The 18302-nt window shown below is 40.9% G+C and overlaps 1 protein-coding gene across 11 annotated transcripts in view; it reads left to right on the top strand.

Moving 5' to 3' along the window:
* The window catches only part of baz2ba (bromodomain adjacent to zinc finger domain, 2Ba), a 100821-nt gene that overhangs the window by 75929 nt on the left and 6590 nt on the right, over window positions 1-18302 (top strand). For 4 of the 11 annotated variants that reach the window (XM_088076329.1, XM_088076313.1, XM_088076292.1 and 1 more), the window contains 22 exons: window positions 986-1046; window positions 1199-1307; window positions 2087-2188; window positions 2744-2966; window positions 3804-3896; window positions 4663-4724; window positions 4986-5051; window positions 5713-5778; window positions 6000-6044; window positions 7597-7629; window positions 9509-9574; window positions 9944-10084; window positions 10698-10952; window positions 11754-11977; window positions 12480-12554; window positions 12639-12870; window positions 12965-13027; window positions 14029-14173; window positions 14844-15658; window positions 15804-16062; window positions 16318-16473; window positions 16737-16897. In XM_088076329.1, the coding sequence (XP_087932455.1) occupies window positions 986-1046; window positions 1199-1307; window positions 2087-2188; window positions 2744-2966; window positions 3804-3896; window positions 4663-4724; window positions 4986-5051; window positions 5713-5778; window positions 6000-6044; window positions 7597-7629; window positions 9509-9574; window positions 9944-10084; window positions 10698-10952; window positions 11754-11977; window positions 12480-12554; window positions 12639-12870; window positions 12965-13027; window positions 14029-14173; window positions 14844-15658; window positions 15804-16062; window positions 16318-16473; window positions 16737-16897 (3452 nt within the window). The remainder of the gene's footprint in view (window positions 1-985; window positions 1047-1198; window positions 1308-2086; window positions 2189-2743; window positions 2967-3803; window positions 3897-4662; window positions 4725-4985; window positions 5052-5712; window positions 5779-5999; window positions 6045-7596; window positions 7630-9508; window positions 9575-9943; window positions 10085-10697; window positions 10953-11753; window positions 11978-12479; window positions 12555-12638; window positions 12871-12964; window positions 13028-14028; window positions 14174-14843; window positions 15659-15803; window positions 16063-16317; window positions 16474-16736; window positions 16898-18302) is intronic. The other 7 variants (XM_088076346.1, XM_088076297.1, XM_088076340.1 and 4 more) reach the window with 4 other exon arrangements.

The following is an 18302-nucleotide window of genomic DNA, read 5'->3' as shown; positions in this document are numbered from 1 at the left end:
CAATAGTATGTTAAACCTTGCATATACCCGTAAATCAGCCAAAAACAAGGCTCAGGAGAATCAAGACGGCGCTGCAAAAGGCTTTAACTGCTTCATAATGAAACTATCAATATTTTTTAAAAAGAGGTTGGCCCTCCTACTACTAATTTATATCTCTTATATTACTTACGTCATAATTTATTTAGCATATTTTATCCTTTGGTTTACTTGCAGAACTCTGTATCCTTTTATAATAGTAATAATTAGTATTAGTATTATTAGTATTAATATTGCAATGTCAGAAGAGTGTGAGGCATTTTTCAAAAACAATGAATAACTTAAAACAAACACTGCATAGTGCAAATATAGGCTCAAGTAATAGGCTCAAAATAATATATCAATAGCCTGAAATAAATTAATAGAAGAGACTAGCCTTCCTAACACCAATAGGTAATGACAGACTTAAAAAAAAAAAAAAACAAAAAAAGAAATACACTACATGTGGACTGCATTTAACGGGCCAAGCACACTCATGCAAGTTGCTAACTCACCAAACCATGGCTTTATAGCAGACTGGTCCAGCCTATTTGATGTGTTTATCACTAAAGCAGCAGTTATATAGATGGATAGGTGTAGATAGATAGACCTTTATTGTCAGTGCACAAGTACAGTGAAATTGGGTGACTATTCTTGCCATTGCAAAGACTGAAGGAGCCACTGCATCACACCCAACTTGACTGAAAGTAATTATTTTCTCTTATGCCTTCCGCAAATGAACACTGTACATCAGACAGTGTCCATTTACACATTTGTTTATATTTTTATTATTTATTGGACTTGAGATTTTTAACATGGCAGCCAAGAGAATTGTGTGTATATTTAATTCACGTGTACCTGCCAGGTATGATCACTGCTGAGTTAGGGGCTTTGCTGTTCGTGTGTGAGGTTTCTAGTCGTTCTGTAGGTTGTGCTGTCAAATTGATGGTTGAACTCTGTCTCTCCACAGGCTTAGGGAAGAGGAAGAGGGTGATGGATGAGAAGGAGTTGATGATACCTCTGGAGTTGGGGTATGTACAAGAGGGCTGAGAGAAACGAAAGCTCTTATAAAACGGTTCACTTCAGAGCGCTCACCTCTCTGCTTGCTCACACAAATGTACGACACACGCACCATTTTTTGCTGAACCACCTTGATATTGTTTCATTCTTAAAAAAAACCCAGGTGGCGAAGAGAAACAAGAATCAAATCAGTGGCTGGGCGGCCACAAGGAGAGGTGGCCTACTACGCCCCGTGTGGCAAGAAACTAAGGCAGTACCCAGATGTGATGAAGGTACCTCGGCCTCACGGCGCTGCAGTTTAGTCTTCATCCGTGATACAGAAGCAAATTTGTTTTGATGCACGCAGATGAGCAGTTGGGGATTAAAGTGGGAATCATTGTGGGCGGCATGGTTTATTATGGAAGGATATTTTTGCTAATACAATACTGCTCATCCACAGTGCTCAAACAAATGCTTGTGTATACGGATTTGTTGTATATGATCTGTGCTGTCGCTCCAGCTGCACTCAACCCCCACCCCACCCTGCTTTCTGTGACCCTAATAGTGTGAGATGATATTCTTAGATCATTTCTTGTGCCACTTTTTTCACCTCTCCTTCCCCTAAAAAAGTGATTAATGGTTAGTGTTGGGATGCACAGCTTTGGCCTCATTTGTACTGCATATTATAGTCTATAATCTTCTGCCTTTGCTTCATCAAAAGCTGAACTACACTAATCGTCAGAACTGCCTTTGCAAAGAGAAAAATGTGTACTCAGTAGCATTCACTCGCTGCTAGTCAGTCAGTAGGCAGTAAAAAGCCTAGCATGGCCACAGATAAATAAGAAAGGGCCTGAATTGTGCACCCCAAGGTCAGAACCGTTTTTCTCTCCTGAGAGCTTTTGCTCTTTTTTTGTCCCCCTGGCTTTTATAATGATTAGTAGCACTGCACAGATGCACACTGTAATTGTAGATCCCTCCAATCTAGTGCTTCCCAGTTGCTTTTCAATGTCGCTAATTTCACAATTTTTTTTTTCTGCCTAAACCAACGCCATTATTATTTTCTCTTCTGTAGTATCTATCCAGAAATGGAATAAATGGCATCACGCGTGATAATTTTAGCTTCAGTGCAAAGATAAGGGTTGGTGACTTCTATGAAGCCAGAGAAGGACCCCAGGTGACTTGCCTTTCATCTCTCTCTCTCTATCTCTCTCTCTTCGTGATCCCTGTTCATCTTTTCATCTAGCGGCAGGCAGAGCTTCATGCAGCAGTCACTGTCAGGGCATGAATAGGAATCAACCAAAAGCCTCAGTAGTCCTAGTTCATAGACCTCTCACTGTGCATGGATAAATGTAATAATCAGCTGACATTACTTCCACAGGTGACCAGTGATATATGTCATGTTATGTGTCTGTGATACACAGAGATAAATTAGTGTGTGTATAATTGGAAGCACAATAGAGAAAAAAGACACAGTGCTGAGGGGCCAGAGGAAAACTAGATAGTGAATGACAGATCAGTAAGAGTACATCCAATTGAATTCATTACTGTTCATTATAATAAATATGATATATCTAAAGTGAAAAATCTTCTTTTACACATCCAGATTAGTCCAGCTAGTAAACAGTTATATTATTCCTTAGTCACATGGATGTATGTCAACATTTTGTTCACTGTTTCACCTCTCTGCACCCTTCCCAATCTCTCCATTGCTGCGTTTCTCTCTCTCTAGGGTTTACAGTGGAGCTTGTTGAAGGAAGAGGAGGTCATTCCTCGAATTTTGGCCATGGAAGGTCGTAGGGGTCGCCCCCCTAGTTCAGACCGCCAGTCAGCGGCCGATGGTGGCAAAGGTTCCCGGCGGAGGAAGGGGCGGCCCCCTAATGTGGGCGATCCATTGGTGCCCGAGGGCCCCAGTCCCAGTGAGGTCAAACTGCTGCGCAAACTGGAGGCTCAAGGTGAGCACAGGAAATGAGCCCTGAAATGTGTTTGTCGGAAGTGTTTGTGCCATTAATCAACCAGACATTATACAGGTAGCAGAGGTCCAGGAAGGGGATGCAGTTTTGAATGTTGTTGTTCTTTGTTTTTTTTCATTGCATGGACAAATCTTTTGTTTGTTTTTTGTTTGTTTGTTTGTTTGTTTGTTTGTTTGTCTCTTATTTGTCCTAACAGCTTTGCTGACCCATGTAGAAGACATGCTTCCATTACAAAAAGATGCAAAGCAACAGAATGAATGTTATAATCTATAAATCTTTTACCGAAAAGAGTATGTTCTGATGTATCCCTTTGTATTCACCATTTTGTTCAGCAACTGTAACTTAAATAGATGCTTTTTCAGTAATTGGAACTAATTACAGTTACATTTATTTTGAAATGTAATTACTTAACACCGTCACATGTAACTAGTTAGTCCCATAGACAATTAATTTGTAGTAATGCAGATACTTTTTATGAGGAATTGGCATTATTATCTTGTCTTTTTTTTTATTTTACTGGGTGTGGCTTTGATAATTACATAACTTCAGATGCTCAGCTTATAATATTTTTTATGACACCAGAGCTCTGAGTTGCACAAATACTTTAATCATGTATATTTCAGTATTTTTTTAATGTTAACTGCCAAATTTCATAAATATATCTTAATCCTTAGAAGGAACGGATTGTTTTGAGTATCTGTCCCTAATTTTGTCTAATTTCTATTACAAAAGAATTTTTCCAGTCAGATGTGCCAGGTCAGGCTACAGCAGTCTCCTAAAATTTCTCCCTGACAATGCCTCTCTTCCCGCTCTGTGCAGAAATAGCCCGACAGGCTGCCCAGATGAAACTGATGAGAAAACTGGAAAAGCAGGCACTGGCGCGTGCAGCCAAAGAAGCTCGGAAACAGCAAGGTAAACATATGTTTTTTTGTGTGTTATCAGGAGCTCAGTGCATGCTGGTGGTTTTTCTGTTGGTCAGTCTGTCACTTCAAACCACTTTATAAAGTATAAAGACCAGCAGGGCCTCTGGGAAAACTGATGCTGCTTATATAGTCTTTGTTTGTCTGTATTTGTATGTTTATTTCCATCACTGTAAAGCCTCAATCTTCTTTTGGCTCTAATCTTTATTGCTTTATTGCTTGTATGCTGGTGGTTTCAAACATTATACATTCTTTTAATTCCTATACGCAATGTCAAAGACGACAAATCAAATCAAGATCTGTTTGCTCAGCCCTCATTTAAACTCAGAACAGACATTTCATACATATTCTGAAATATGCAATGCACCAATACATTTAAATAAGTTGCTCTCTGTGTTCTCTGATTCTGACTGTATGCTTATGGCTGGTTAAACTCATCTTTCTGGTTTCTGTTATGCACATCAGTACTTGGAAGGTCTCGTGCCTATGAGGGACTTGAAATTGTACATGCTGTAATTGTTGATTATGTTTGTTATTGTTTTAATGAGTGTGTTTTTGTTATTGTTTTGCATGACTGACTTATCCACGTTGTAATCTAGTTCTCTGAATTTCTCGGCCTCTTGTGCAAAATTCATCTTGATCTCAGTGAGACCTCTTGAATAAGTAAAGCTCAACAACTGTTATTCTGTTACAGCTGGTAGCCCAGCTTTGTAGGTCATTTTGTACACACTAACATAACACTGACTTGACTCTTGTAGCTATCATGGCAGCAGAGGAGAGAAGGAAGCAGAAGGAGCAGATCAAGATCCTCAAGCAGCAGGTGGGTCCTCTTAATGTGTGTGCTGACAAATCTTTTTTCCTCCCTTTCTCCTTATCTAAGTGTCCTGACACACGTAGTCCCCGTGTGCACCGCAGGAAATGCTGAATAGTTATTTTGTGATGCTTTAAAGCTTGCTTTTCAATTACCATCTAGTGCTAAACTTATTGTTGTGTCTCTGCAATAGAGTGGTCGGAAAGTGATTTTATCTGATGATGTTTTCCAAAAATCTAAAGAGATTATGTTTTGTTTTTTTTTTAACAGGAAAAGATCAAGCGTATTCAGCAGATTCGGATGGAGAAGGAACTCAGGGCGCAGCAAATTTTGGAGGTACAGAATCTGATCCAACAGCACCTCTTGATTAAGCAGAACATTCCTGGATAGCTACAGCCCCTCAGTCTATAGTGTTTTAATCTTCCTAAAGCTCATTACTGAACAGCAGCATGCATTGGTGGGAGTTGCGTCTTCTTAGGCATAATTCCACATGGAACTAATGCTAAATTGGTCTTGGTTGACGGCTGTTGAATATTAAAATGGCTGTTGCTGCCTCTTCAGACCTTATTTAAATTGGACAGAAAAGTCTTTTTTTCTTCAGACAACAGTAACAGTTTAGCATAAGTGGGTCGAGAGAAAAAAAGGTGCTGTTTTCCACACACACATGCAAAGATGCATGCACACACACACACACACATATGCAGGCACACACAATTATACTGTAGGAGCTTCAAAGTGTTTTAGCAGGACTAAATCAATTTTGAGTTGACACGGTTGACAAGCCACTCTTAACGGGAGGCTTCAACATTTTCACAATTAGGTGTTAAAGAGATACATTATTCATTCGCTGTGTTTTACAAATTTGACTGGCATTCAGAGGCGTAAAATCTTTGCTCAAACCAGAAAACTGCAAACAATCAGTTAAAGTGCAGCAAAGCCCTCATCCAAGACTGATTGATATATGTCGGTGAAAGTTGACCTTAATCTTTATTCACAGGCCAAACGGAAAAAGAAGGAGGAGGCCGCCAATGCCAAAATATTAGAGGCTGAAAAAAGGATAAAGGTATGTTTATAATTTAAATAAATCCCTTGAAACAGATGTAAATATTCATACATGTGTGGCATGGAACTGTTTTTGATCACACGAATTAGATTACTTCATATGTTCCACCATGTGAGGCAATAAAATTACAGCGGCCCTTTGAAATGGGCTGAAATTCCATCAGTATTGGGACAATGGAAGCATATTGATTTTTCCTTCATCTTCTCTTTCTTGCCTTCAAGGAGAAAGAGTTGAGGAGACAGCAGGCGGAGATTCTCAAACACCAGGTAGGCATCCACTACAACTTGCTCTGCCTCTTGAACGTAATAGCTACAGATGAATAAAACCTTTTACCTCAAAGTTTTTTGATTTGCCAGGCGTGTAAGTGTGTGTGTGTGTGAGTGTGTGAGTGTGTGCATTTAAATACAAGGCATGTATGAGTATATACAAATGTGCTTAAAGGGATAGTTGTGGTTTTTTGAAGTATGGTTGTCTGAGGTACTTATCCATAGTCTTTGTATTACATACAGTAGATATCAGTCTGCGTGGCCCCTGTTTGGAGAAGCAGTCTAGAGTTCAGCACAGAAGATTAGTAGTGTACTGCTGTGGATGGGGCCAGCAACAATATGTATTTTAGCTACCTAAAAAAATCCAAATCAGTTTAAATGTATGCTATACTGAGAGTATTTTCACCTCTTATCCTTTTGTCAGTTCTTGACAACTTAAAGACTTCAGACTTCAGTTCTCCATCTGTACTATTGAAAAAAGACATCAAACTCCCTTAAGACACTTAGTAATTCTAGTTTGATGAACACAGTTCAGTTAGTTATCAGTTAGTTAGTCTGTGTTATTTTGAGACTTATGAGATCCAAATGAACCCTTTTAAATGCTGAAGTCACGGTATAACACAAACAAGTTAACTTTTTAAGGCAGCAGTAAACCAGCAGCTCCTGTGTTCAGCAATGTTAAATCAGTGTTTTTCTCATGGAGTCTGGCTTTGAAGAGAGCAATATAATGGCTTCATTTTCTCATTGGAAATCACTGTCTGATTGAAAGGTAAAGCTGTTAAAATATTCTAAATATAGCATACACTTCAACTGTTCTTGATTTTTTTTTAGGTCATACTCTTTTTAGGTGGCTAAAATGTACTGCTATGGATGTGGATAGGCAACAAAATGTGTTTTAGCCACCTAAAAAATGTCTCACCAAATAAAATCAATATTAGTATTTATTATATATAGAGTATTTTCACCACTTAACCTTTCTGTCTGACAGGGAAGCTGTTTTAATGTCTTCAGCTCTCCATCTATGCTCCCAGACTCCACTGACAAAAACAGTAATTTTAGCTCGCTGAAAAGCGGAGCTGGTGGTCCACCGCTGCTTCCATCAGGTCATTAATTTGTGTTATCAGCTCCTGTGTTCAGCAATACTAAATCACTGATTTTTTCAATGAGGTCTGGCTTTGAAGAGGGTGATACAACAGCTTAATTTTTCCATTGACAATTACTGTGTGACATTAAAGTAAAGCTCTCAATATAGACACTTAAAATCCGTTTTGTTGCGGACCCCATCCACAACAGTACATTGCTTGGCTGATGTTGGGCTCTAGCCTGCTTCTCCAAATTGGTTGCATGCTGACTGATATCTACTGTATGTAATATACTGACTATGGATTAATACCTCATACAACCCAACTTTAAAAAAAATCCGAACTATCCCTTTAATAGCCAAACATCTATTAAATGAAAGTCTTCAGTATTTCTCTTTATTAAACGCCATGCTTTTTTGGTATTGGATATTATTTCTGTTCCATAATATTTTGCCAACTCTTTCTGCCAGGAGTTGGAGAGGCATAGACTAGATATGGTATGGGTATGTTTATTTTTGTACATCTAACACCTGCATCGTGTAACTGGTTGTGTTATGGTTGTCATAGCAATGCATTAAGTGTAGCACTGGCTGCTGTCATACTACATTCTTCTGCATGGCTTTCCAGCAAAACCAACAAAAGAGAAAAAAAAAAAGAGTCAGTATGCTGCCTCCATCTGCTCGTCCTGAGGGACAACTGACCCTGTCACGGTGGCCAGGCAGCTTCTGTCCCCCCTCCCCGCCCCCCATCCTCCCGTCTTCTACTCAGAATGCATTGCAAAGACTGCTAGCCAATCCACACTCACTGTCTCAAAGTGCACTCGAGGAGTTTCCATCCATCACATACATTGTCTAACTGTTGTATTGGAGTAGCCTGTGTTACCCATGAGTGCTTGACGATTTCGGCCCAGACATTGAGCTTGTGTCTGTTCGTCCGTGCATCTGTTCTGCAGTCCACAGAGTGCTGGACTTTAACCTGCCCCATCCCAGCCTCTCTGTCATTCACTGTTCCTGTTACTCTGCACAAAGAATGAAAACAGCTACTGAGAGTCATTTTGTCTTTATGGTGGAGACACTTCCCCTCAGTTTGGTGAGGCTCATCCTTTGCTTCAAAACAGACCAATAGAAAAACAACACAATCAGTTCCACCACAGGGACAAATATGGTTCTGCGTAGCATTTTATTTTGGCCTGGCTGTCCTGCTTGTAGCCCTTCTCACTCATACACAGTCACAGCTAAATCTAAAGGTCTGCCTATCTCTTTCACAGTGGACTCTGAGCCGATTGTTGCATTAACCCCTTGTACCTTCACTCGGAGCATAATGAAGGGAGGCAAATTGATATACATGAAATAATCCAGGTCCAATTCATTCCTCCATGCAGTTGCAATGCTTTTAAACCTCACTGTAGCCTGTTATCATAATATCCCTCAACTGTTTTTTTTGATAAATTGGAAAGCCAGAAAAAGCTGATGCTGTCCTTTTTTTTTAACGTGTCCCTTTTGAAATTTTTTCATTTGTAGATAAATCAAACCAATAAGGACATTGAAATATTGGAGCAGAGTGCTTGGCATCTAGCCTGTTTTGTTTATCACACTGACAAAACAATCCTCACAAAGAGCCCATTTTAGTCACTGTGTGCTGGAAATGTCCTTGGCAAGCCCTAATAGTGGCAATTGTGTCTTTCTGGTGGATCACAGAGGGAGTGACAGCCTGATACGGAGGAGCGGGAAACCTAAAGAGATCAAATAAAATGATAGTCAGTCACTGGTGATTCCTGTGCCCTTTCTGCAGCAGACTGTGTATCATGCACCAAAGAACAACATAGATGTCTCATCCTCAGCAGTCGCATACTGTGCTAATACTTGCGCTGCCAAAACCACTGAAGTGGAACTGCTCTGTTTGTAGCTAGTCTTAACCATCCATTCCTATTTGCCATCCCCTCACCAAATGAGAATGACGTGTCAAAAAAGCATTAGCATTGACTCATGTAACAGAATTTATTGTTTTGATCATGCCAATGTGGCATGTCAGAGGACTTCTGGCAACCAGCATTTTGTTGCTTTTGTTGTGTCAGCTTTAGTTTAGAGGCGCCGCCACCGATTCCAGCTGCTTCTCTTTTTTGAGCCTGTCATCACATCTACTTTGTATCGCATCTTTGTGTCGCTTTTTGGTTGTCATCGTATTACTCTTCACTTTATGCTTCCACCAAACATGTGAAAGTGTATACATGTGAAGCATCGTTTTGTGTTTGTTCAAGTATGGTGCCTCTATTGAATCCAGTGCATCACAATTTTTAAATTAATGCATACTAAATTTAGTCGACCTTGAGTGCTGTATGTGCAGTGTGCGCCTGTTAATGTGCCTGTGTTTTTGCCACTCTAGGAGAGGGAGAGGAGGAGGCAACATGTAATGCTGATGAAGGCGGTTGAGGCTCGCAAGAAAGCAGAGGTAGCCCATATGCACACAAATAAATACAGACACACAGTCCACTCCATAAAAAGAGCCTAAGTCATTATTCCCTGGATGGATTCCTGCTTTCTCTCCTCTCTGTGTGCTCTTTCCCCTCCATTCATTTTTTTTTCTACACACTTACCAAGTCAAAAGATTCTGGCCCTCAAGCACTTTTCTTTTGAATGCACAGCAGCATTAGGCTGAATTCTAATACTGCTCAGCAAAGTCAAGTAAACCATCTTGTCTGTATTCACACACACACACACACACACACACACACACACACACACACACACATGCATACACACTAATGCACACTCACACTTTGCTTCCTTAATGCTCTCTTGAATTTTTCGGACTCTCTAGGAGCGTGAGCGCTTGCGGCAGGAGAAAAGGGATGAGAAGCGCCTGAACAAAGAGCGTAAACTGGAGCAACGGCGGCTGGAGCTGGAGATAGCGAGGGAACTGAAGAAGCCAAATGAAGACATGTGTCTGTCTGATCACAAGGTAGTTAAGACAGTAGTTCATCTTGTCAGTGCTGAGGGTGTAAACTTGATCAACAACATAACAACAACAAGAAAAAAATCAAATACACCTGGATGTACTGTATATTTTCGGTTTTTGTCATTTAAGTACTGTTAAATACATCAACAACTTAGGGCAACATGCTATTATTATTATCATAATTATTATTAATAATTGTTATTATTATTATTATTATTATTATTATTATTATTATTAGTAGTAGTAGTAGTAGTAGTAGTAGTAGTAGTAGTAGTAGTAAAATTATCATCCTGTTGATGGTTAGTACTTTAGTACTCAGAAGACGACATGGTAGTGAGCATGTTTTTGTGTAGAGTTGTGTGCCCTCAAGTGGTCAAAATAGAATACTGCATAATATAGAAATTAAGCAGTCATTACTACAAATTGGAAAGCACCATCTTAATAACATTCAACAGATGTGAGATACAATGACAGATTTTCTCCCATTTGCTCATAGCTGTGTAAGTCATAATTTTTGTATTCCAAATTGGATTTAATGCACTTATCACTCAATAACATATACAACAATAACAAATGCAGCTAACAATCCAAACTTTACCCACTTCTCTTTGTGTAGCCTCTTCCTGAGTTCTCCCGGATTCCAGGACTCATCCTCCCAGGATGCGCCGTGTCAGATTGCCTGATGCTGATGCAGTTCCTGCGAGGCTTCGGGAAGGTTTTGGGGCTGGATTTGAACACAGATGTGCCCACCCTGGGTATGCTGCAGGAGGGTTTGCTCAATGTGGGGGATAGCATGGGCCAGGTCCAAGACCTTCTGGTCAAACTGCTCGCTCTGGCGGTCTGTGATCCTGGTTTGCCACCTGGACAAAAGGTGAGTGAATTCAAAATTCATTAAGTCATGATTGTACAACTGTACTTGTGTTAAATTTTGAGCCAGTGGAGCCAGCTTAGAAATACTTGATTGATCCCAGAGGGGAAATTGTGATATGTTACAGTTATTCTGATATACAGAGCATAGATATAGCGCATTTATCATTTTAAGAAAGTAGACATAAGATGTTTGCAAATAAGTTGATAACATACATATAAAAAAATACGAAACATCCACATTTTATACAATGTTAAAGATTTGTATATAAAGTATCAAAAATAATTTTAAAAATGTGCATCATGCTTCGGTGCACAACACTAACACAAGAGTAGTGTAAGTAAGAACAAATTAGGTTACTTAAAAGACATCGCACAATTATTGCAGCAGTTAAATAAAAATCAAAGTAAAAATATGGTACTTATTGCTGTACTTAGTTGTTTCAGTTTACAGCATTATAACACATTACATTTAGCAGTATTTTTACATTTAATGCACCTGTCATTAATTTATTCTGAGAGGGACTATTCTCCAAAATGAGTACTTTAAGCTTTGTTGCTTTGATATTATATATCTGATTTATTAAGTTTCTGTAGTATTTCTTTAGCAAATTTTGAATGATAAACTATTGGAGTGTTTATAGGATTGTTTTGTTTTTTTCATTGTGGTTTAGTTATTATTGGTCATAATGTTTGAATTTAGGGTTAAAGTACTTTTTTCTTGCATTGTGAAAAAATGCATATTCACTCTCCAAGGAGGTGTTAAAAAACCTAACTTGTTCATTGTCCTCTCCTTCTCTATCAGACAAAAACCATGCTGGGGGACCATTTGACCAATGTTGGCATCAACAGGGATAACGTGTCCGAGGTGCTACAGATGTACATGGGAGCCCATTGTGCCAACACAGAGCTGGCCCCTGTGGCCCTCAGTCTGAAGACCAAGGCCTTCCAGGCCCACACGCCTGCACAGAAGGCCTCAATCCTGGGGTTCCTGGCTAATGAGCTGGCCTGCAGCAAAGCTGTTATCAGGTAGGAGAAGCAGCTCAAACCCAAAAGTGAGACTCTGTAAGACTGTACTTGTTGTCACTGTCACTTTGTTGGTGTTTTCAATACTTCCTCTATATCTGGAAACACAGTATTGAAAAGACAAAATTGGAAATTCAACACCAACCACTCTCTGAGAGAATATATCCATGTACCATATCCTGCATGTGCTTTTGTATTGCTTAACAGTCAAGTTATTCATTAGCCAATAATGGCATGCTTTATTGATGCAGTGGAAAGTGCTTAATAAAGCTGCAGTAGGGAGCAGTAATTTGCAGTCCTTTTGATTATAAGGAAATTATGTAGGTATTAATTTGTGCTCCGGGATACCAGCTTATTAACTTTTTACTCTGGCTGTAGATAGTTTCCAGCCTCCTTCAGCTTTTATGTGTTACTCAATGTATTTGTTATTACTTTATGAGAATACCAAAAACATGTACGTATGGAGGCACAATTGTAACCAACAGGGTTTCATTTCTTCTTCCAGTGAGATTGATAAGAGCCTGGATCAGATGGCAAACATGAGGAAGGACAAGATCATCATGGAGGGAAAACTGAAGAAGTAAGTTTTCTTTAATACTAAAACAAAAAACAATGATTTAATTAAGTGTACGCCATCATGCTGAACCTGTGTCTGTTTCTGCAGGCTGAGGACCATTCATGCCAAACGTACTGGAAGGAGGGAGGCAAGTATGGGTGTGGAAGAGAACCAGTCTGTTGGCACTCCGTCCTCTGCCACCAAACACAAGAGGAAACTGGGTGGAGACAGTGACGATGATGATGAAGACGATGATGACAGTGACGACCCGGCAGAGGAGGACGACGATGAGGAGGAGGAAGATATGAAGAAGGTTAAAAAAGTGGAGACATATGATGAGGTAGAAAATAATTGATTGATTTGTGAAATCATTGTCAAAACTGACCTTGGAGGGTTGCTCACAGATGTTTACTGTATTTTTTTTCTCATGTCAGGATGAAGTTGACCAAGCCACCAGTCTGGAGGAGCTGGAGAAGCAGATAGAGAAGTTAGCAAAGGTGGGTTCTTCTTTGAAATGTGCAAATGATGTAGCAAAGTTAAAGGTACAGTTCACCCCAAGAAATAACAGATATTTCTCCAAAATATAATGGCACATGGCTTGTGGTTCACAAAGCACCAAAATATACTTATAATATAATGTAATTTGAAAAACTAAAAAGCAACTTTGTGCTGTGTCATGTAGGAACTATTCTCTTTCTATCCAATTACACCCACTAACTATATCACTACGCATAAGGTGGCAGTAATCAGTATTCATCATTCAAAAAGGGAAAACGGAGGACTGTCAGGACAGATTCAAGATGCTAGTTAGCCACTTTAGCACATAAACAACTCAACCCAATGTTAAAAGAACAAATTAGATTTACCCTGAGCTAGTGAACAATAACTAGAATAACAAGTTTGTTTTGATCTGAAACCGTCTTGACTTTAACCGTTTATGTGCTTTCCTCACTGCCATTTCTTTTCTTATGCACTAAGCTGAACTGCCAATCAGAGTGATTTCATTCACCATCAGGCTCCTCAGTCTTGTGCTGAGCTGGCCCAAAAAAGTTGACAATGGCCATAGCGCCAACTGTGCAGGATACAGTGTAACAGCTAGGGCAACAGACACTAAAGACAGCCAGACACTGACCAACAGTGGATCATCGGCTTGGTGTGTCAGGGCCCTTAATGTCCAAGTCAAGTTGCAAGTCTTCTGTGATTTTGTCGAGTCTAAAGTAATTAAATTTGTGATGCTTTAAACACTTTAATAAAGAGTGTGTATTGAAAATAACTATGTATTGTGAACATTTTATGAACATGTACACTGACATGGGGTTATTTGCTAATGAAGGCATTAATTACTGTTATAAATTACCTCATTAGCATAGCATGTAATGCTCAATATATCACGGTGATTGCAAAAGGACATGAAGAAGAACACTTCTTTTGTTTCCCGGATGGTCTGCAGATTAAAATAATGTGGAGAAATCACAGAGTATGTTTTGTATCATTGCAGCAACATCATCAGACCAGAAGAAAGCTGTTTGAAATATCCCATTCTCTGCGCTCCATGATGTACGGCCAGGACCGCTACCGGCGTCGGTACTGGGTGCTTCCCCACTGTGGAGGGGTCTTCATTGAAGCCATGGAGAGCGGAGAAGGTAGTTACAGTTCAACACACACTGAGCTTGACAAATTTTTATATCAGGTTCCTCATTTTGCTCTTTTGATTGCACAGCTCATTTTATGCACACTCAGTCTGGAAAATAAATATCATCAGATTTGATATTGCAGGAAGAGGAAGGAAGACATGTAAATATTTGTGTTTAGCTGCCTGTTCAGCTGTTTTCTGTAGTGTGAAATATGCTGATGATGTTTTACTTTATCTTAATTCTCTACAGCTAATTTTATATTACACCTGTGAACTTTAATTATTCGTAAGATGCAACATATCAATTTTATTTGTAATAAAATTGTGAAGTCATCGAATATCATAAGCAAACTAGAAAGTTTCATGTATGTTTCTTGTTTATTTACTTTATATTTTTCCATGTTCAATGGTAATATTGTTTTGGCAAACACATACCCCTCCAATCTGAAACTGAACATTCATTTAGTGTTTGACTTAAATATTTATCAGATATGTGCGTTTCAGGGGTTGGCAATCAACATTATATCAATACCATGATATAAGACTAGATATCATCTTAGATTTTTGATATCATAATACTAAGTGTTACAGAGTAATTTTAGAGATTATTTGGCTCTCAGAGTTGTAATCTCATTCACAGTAGTTTTCAGCCACATTAATAGAACACTTTCTCGTTTCAGCTCCAGAGGAGCTGGAAGAGGAGCGACAGAGGAGGAGGAGGGCAGCAGAGGAGGTCAAGGTCAAAGAGGAACCTCTTGAGATTGAGTTGCAGAAGGAGAAACCAGCCAACCTCGACGGGCAGAGCATCCGAACACAAGGCTTGGAGCAGGAGAAAGAGGAGGAGAAGGAGCATGAGGAGAAGAAAAACTCCCCCTCCCTTTTCTACCAGCAGCCGGGCTGCGTCTCCAAACTGTGTACATTCCGGGACGTCAGCAAAGACGTTGGCAAGGAAACTGTGATGGCAGAGGACAAGGAGAGTCTCCATGTGAGACAGAACGGCAGCCCTGTGGGCACCCCTATCGCCACAGCCACAGTAACATCCTCCTCCCCCACTCACAATACCTCTGAGCCAGCAGTAGCAACAACCCCCTCCATGGTGACCACTAATGACACTACAAACATCCCTCCCCCGGCCTCCACCTCTTTATCTGTCCCATGCCTGACGGCCCCACGTGAAAGCCCAGGGAACACTCCTCCGACCTCGTCCCCTGCTCCGTACGTCTCATTCCAATCCAACGACCAGCTCCTCAGAGTCCTGACAGAGAGGAGCGGACACTGGTTCAGTCTGCTCCCTCGCAACCCGTGTGACCTCTCTTCCATCACGACAACTCCTCCAGGACCGGCACGTGTGTCTCCCCAGGCGTCCTCTACCCCAGCCAGGCCAAGATCCCCACCTCAGTCCCCTGCGCTGCCTCTCACCCCCTCTGCTGCATCAGCCTCTGCCAGCCCGCACCACCCAGCTGGGCTCCTCAACTACCCGCTATCAGCCCTGCAGGTGAGGCTACTGGACCACACAAGTAGAGATAGCTGTGTTCTGTGCAGTTATTTTTCACCAAGTACCACAGCACCTAACCTGTGGCTCTTTGTTTTATTCTCCTCCACCTCCCTTACCCTTTTGTTTTTTCCTCTTTTCTCCCCAGGTAAAGCCAGGCGCCTCATTGCTAGGAGTTTCTTTCGGAAGCTGGCCCTGTGGCATGATAAGTCCCAGCCTGCCTCTGTGCAGCAGCCCCAGCCCCAGCCCCATGCTGGGTCACTCTCTGGAGGGCAACACGGCAGCAAGCGTCTCCAGCAAGAGTGAATCTCCTTTACCTCGCATTGAGAAAACCTCATCCATGCCCTCTCCTGCTCTGGAGATGCCCAAATCCCTAGACCACGCCACGCCTCGGCCAATTCCAGAGGGTGAGTGACCAAAAAGCACAGCGAGAAATTAAAGTACAAGCCATAATCAGCCCCCAGTTTTTAACTGAAAAGAATTCACCTGCCTGAAAAGATTTCACTTGCCTGAATAATCCCAGATAATTGGATTAGGGAACGTTCTGCTCTGCTGTACGCAATTTCATTTGGGTATAACAGAGCTCAATGAAAGCACCTTTTTACAGTGATGTATGTTTCGTGTCTCGTAGCTCATGTGCCTGTTTGTGCTTCTTGTCTTAGAGATGCTGACAGGGTGGTGGCGGGTGTCTGACATCGAGGAGCTGAGGGCTTTAGTCGGGGCTCTCCACAGCCGAGGCATCAGAGAGAAGGGCCTTCAGAGGCAGATACAGAAATACACAGAAATCATCCCGCAGGTCTGCGCCAAACACAGAGACGGTAAGTGTCTCAACATGTCTTCTTAGCACATCATCACTGTAGCACATATGTAGAAAGTAGATTAGTCTTATAGTGATATAGGAGATTTGGTGTGCTGAAGCATGTCCTCGATGATCCCTGAATACACAGCTAACACTGTATTATTTATGACTGAGCTACATGAATATCTGTGGATGTTTGGCTACATGGCTCACGTGTTTACCTGTGAGTGTGATTGTGTGTGTATTCACGGCTGACTGTTAAATCTCATGTCGTCTACTTAGTGGCCATGATCGAGCTGCATGAGCTGGAGGAGAGCCAGGTCAGTGTGGAGTCTGTGCGGGGCTGGTGTGTTGAGGAGCAGGCGATGGAGATGGACATCGCTGTGCTGCAGCAGGTGGAAGAGCTGGAGAGGAAGGTCACCGCGGCCAGCCTGCAGGTCAAGGTGAAACACAAGAACATATATAAACCCTTTGGCACATTTTGTTAGTAGTGTAACGCCCAGTTCAGACCAAAGATTTGTGAAGCAATGAGTTGAACCTCACAACTTATTGGAATGTCTGCAACTTCCCGAAAACCTGTCTGAGTAGATGAGATGGTGTATTGTCTACATAATAACAACTCTCTGTACTTCCTTCCTAACTTCCAACTTTTTAGGCTTATTTTGTTGATGAATATAATGTGTAGCTTCTTAAAATAAGAATAGCGATAGTAAGATAAAGATACTTGCTACAGTTGTATTTCAAATTGTAATGAAAAGGCAAAAACATAAACAAGATTATCAAAGCTTCAGAGAGACCGTTTTCATGATACAAAGTAAATATGCCACAATAATTGAAATAACTAGTGCCGTTTGCCGTTTGCCGCACACTGTATATGAAATATCACTTGTATAGTGCTTGTACTCAGTACTCAAAGCACTTTTAAACTACATGTCACGTTCACACACACTAGTGGTTGAGGCAAGCACTGCTACTCAGTGTAAACACACTGTCACACTGTTGGGGAGCAAATTGGGATTCAGAATCCTGCCCAAGGATACTTTGACGATTGGACTAGAGGAGAAAGGGATCAAAATGCTGACTTTCTGATTAGTGGACGGCCCGTTCTACCCCCTGGCCTGTCCTGTGAGGATGGAGACAGACATACATGCCAACAAAATGCCAATATTCTACAATGATTTTGGTGGCTTGGGTTTAGGAGTAAAGAGTGTCGTCCACTAATCAGAAGAATGGTGGTTAAATCTTCGGCTTCTCCAGTCCGCATGTTGATGTATCCTCGGTCAAGATTGCTCTGGATGGTGGTTCCATTAAAGGGATCAATTATGCTTTTTGGGGTTTTTTCCTTTATTTTTGTTTCCTTTATTTTTTATTTTGTTTTGTGTAGCATTTTCTCTTCTTGTGAAAGGTCTCCTAAGTAATAAAGCCCCAAAGTCCAAGACACAGGGAGCTCTCTCTCCCTCAGAAGGCATTGCTCCTAAGCTGCCTGAAACAGCTTGTCTGAGTTTCAGTTTTTACTTCTGTAACAATGTGACATCACAATGTAACAAAACAAACAGAATGTGCATAGAGAGAGCCAGCTGACCAATCGGAGCAGACTAGGCTTCTGGGGAGGCGGGACATAAGCTCAGACAGACAGTTTTAGACAGAGGTGCTGCAGCAATGGGCGGTATGAGACACATGATGTGTTTTCTGAACATTAAAGCATTTAAACCTTTTCTAGTAGACCCCCAAATTACAAATATGATCTCGAAAATGAGCATGATAGGGCCCCTTTAATGTGTGAGCGTTAAGTTGAGAAGCAGGTGGCACCTTGGCCACCAGTGTGTGAATGAGTGAATGTGACATGTA

The sequence above is a fragment of the Plectropomus leopardus genome, chromosome 1 (assembly GCF_026936395.1).
Source record: "Plectropomus leopardus strain MGB_pleo_1.0 chromosome 1, ASM2693639v1, whole genome shotgun sequence".
NCBI classification, from domain to species: domain Eukaryota; kingdom Metazoa; phylum Chordata; class Actinopteri; order Perciformes; family Serranidae; genus Plectropomus; species Plectropomus leopardus.
Note: the sequence above shows the minus strand (reverse complement) of the source record. Positions and strands in the feature narration are given on the sequence as shown.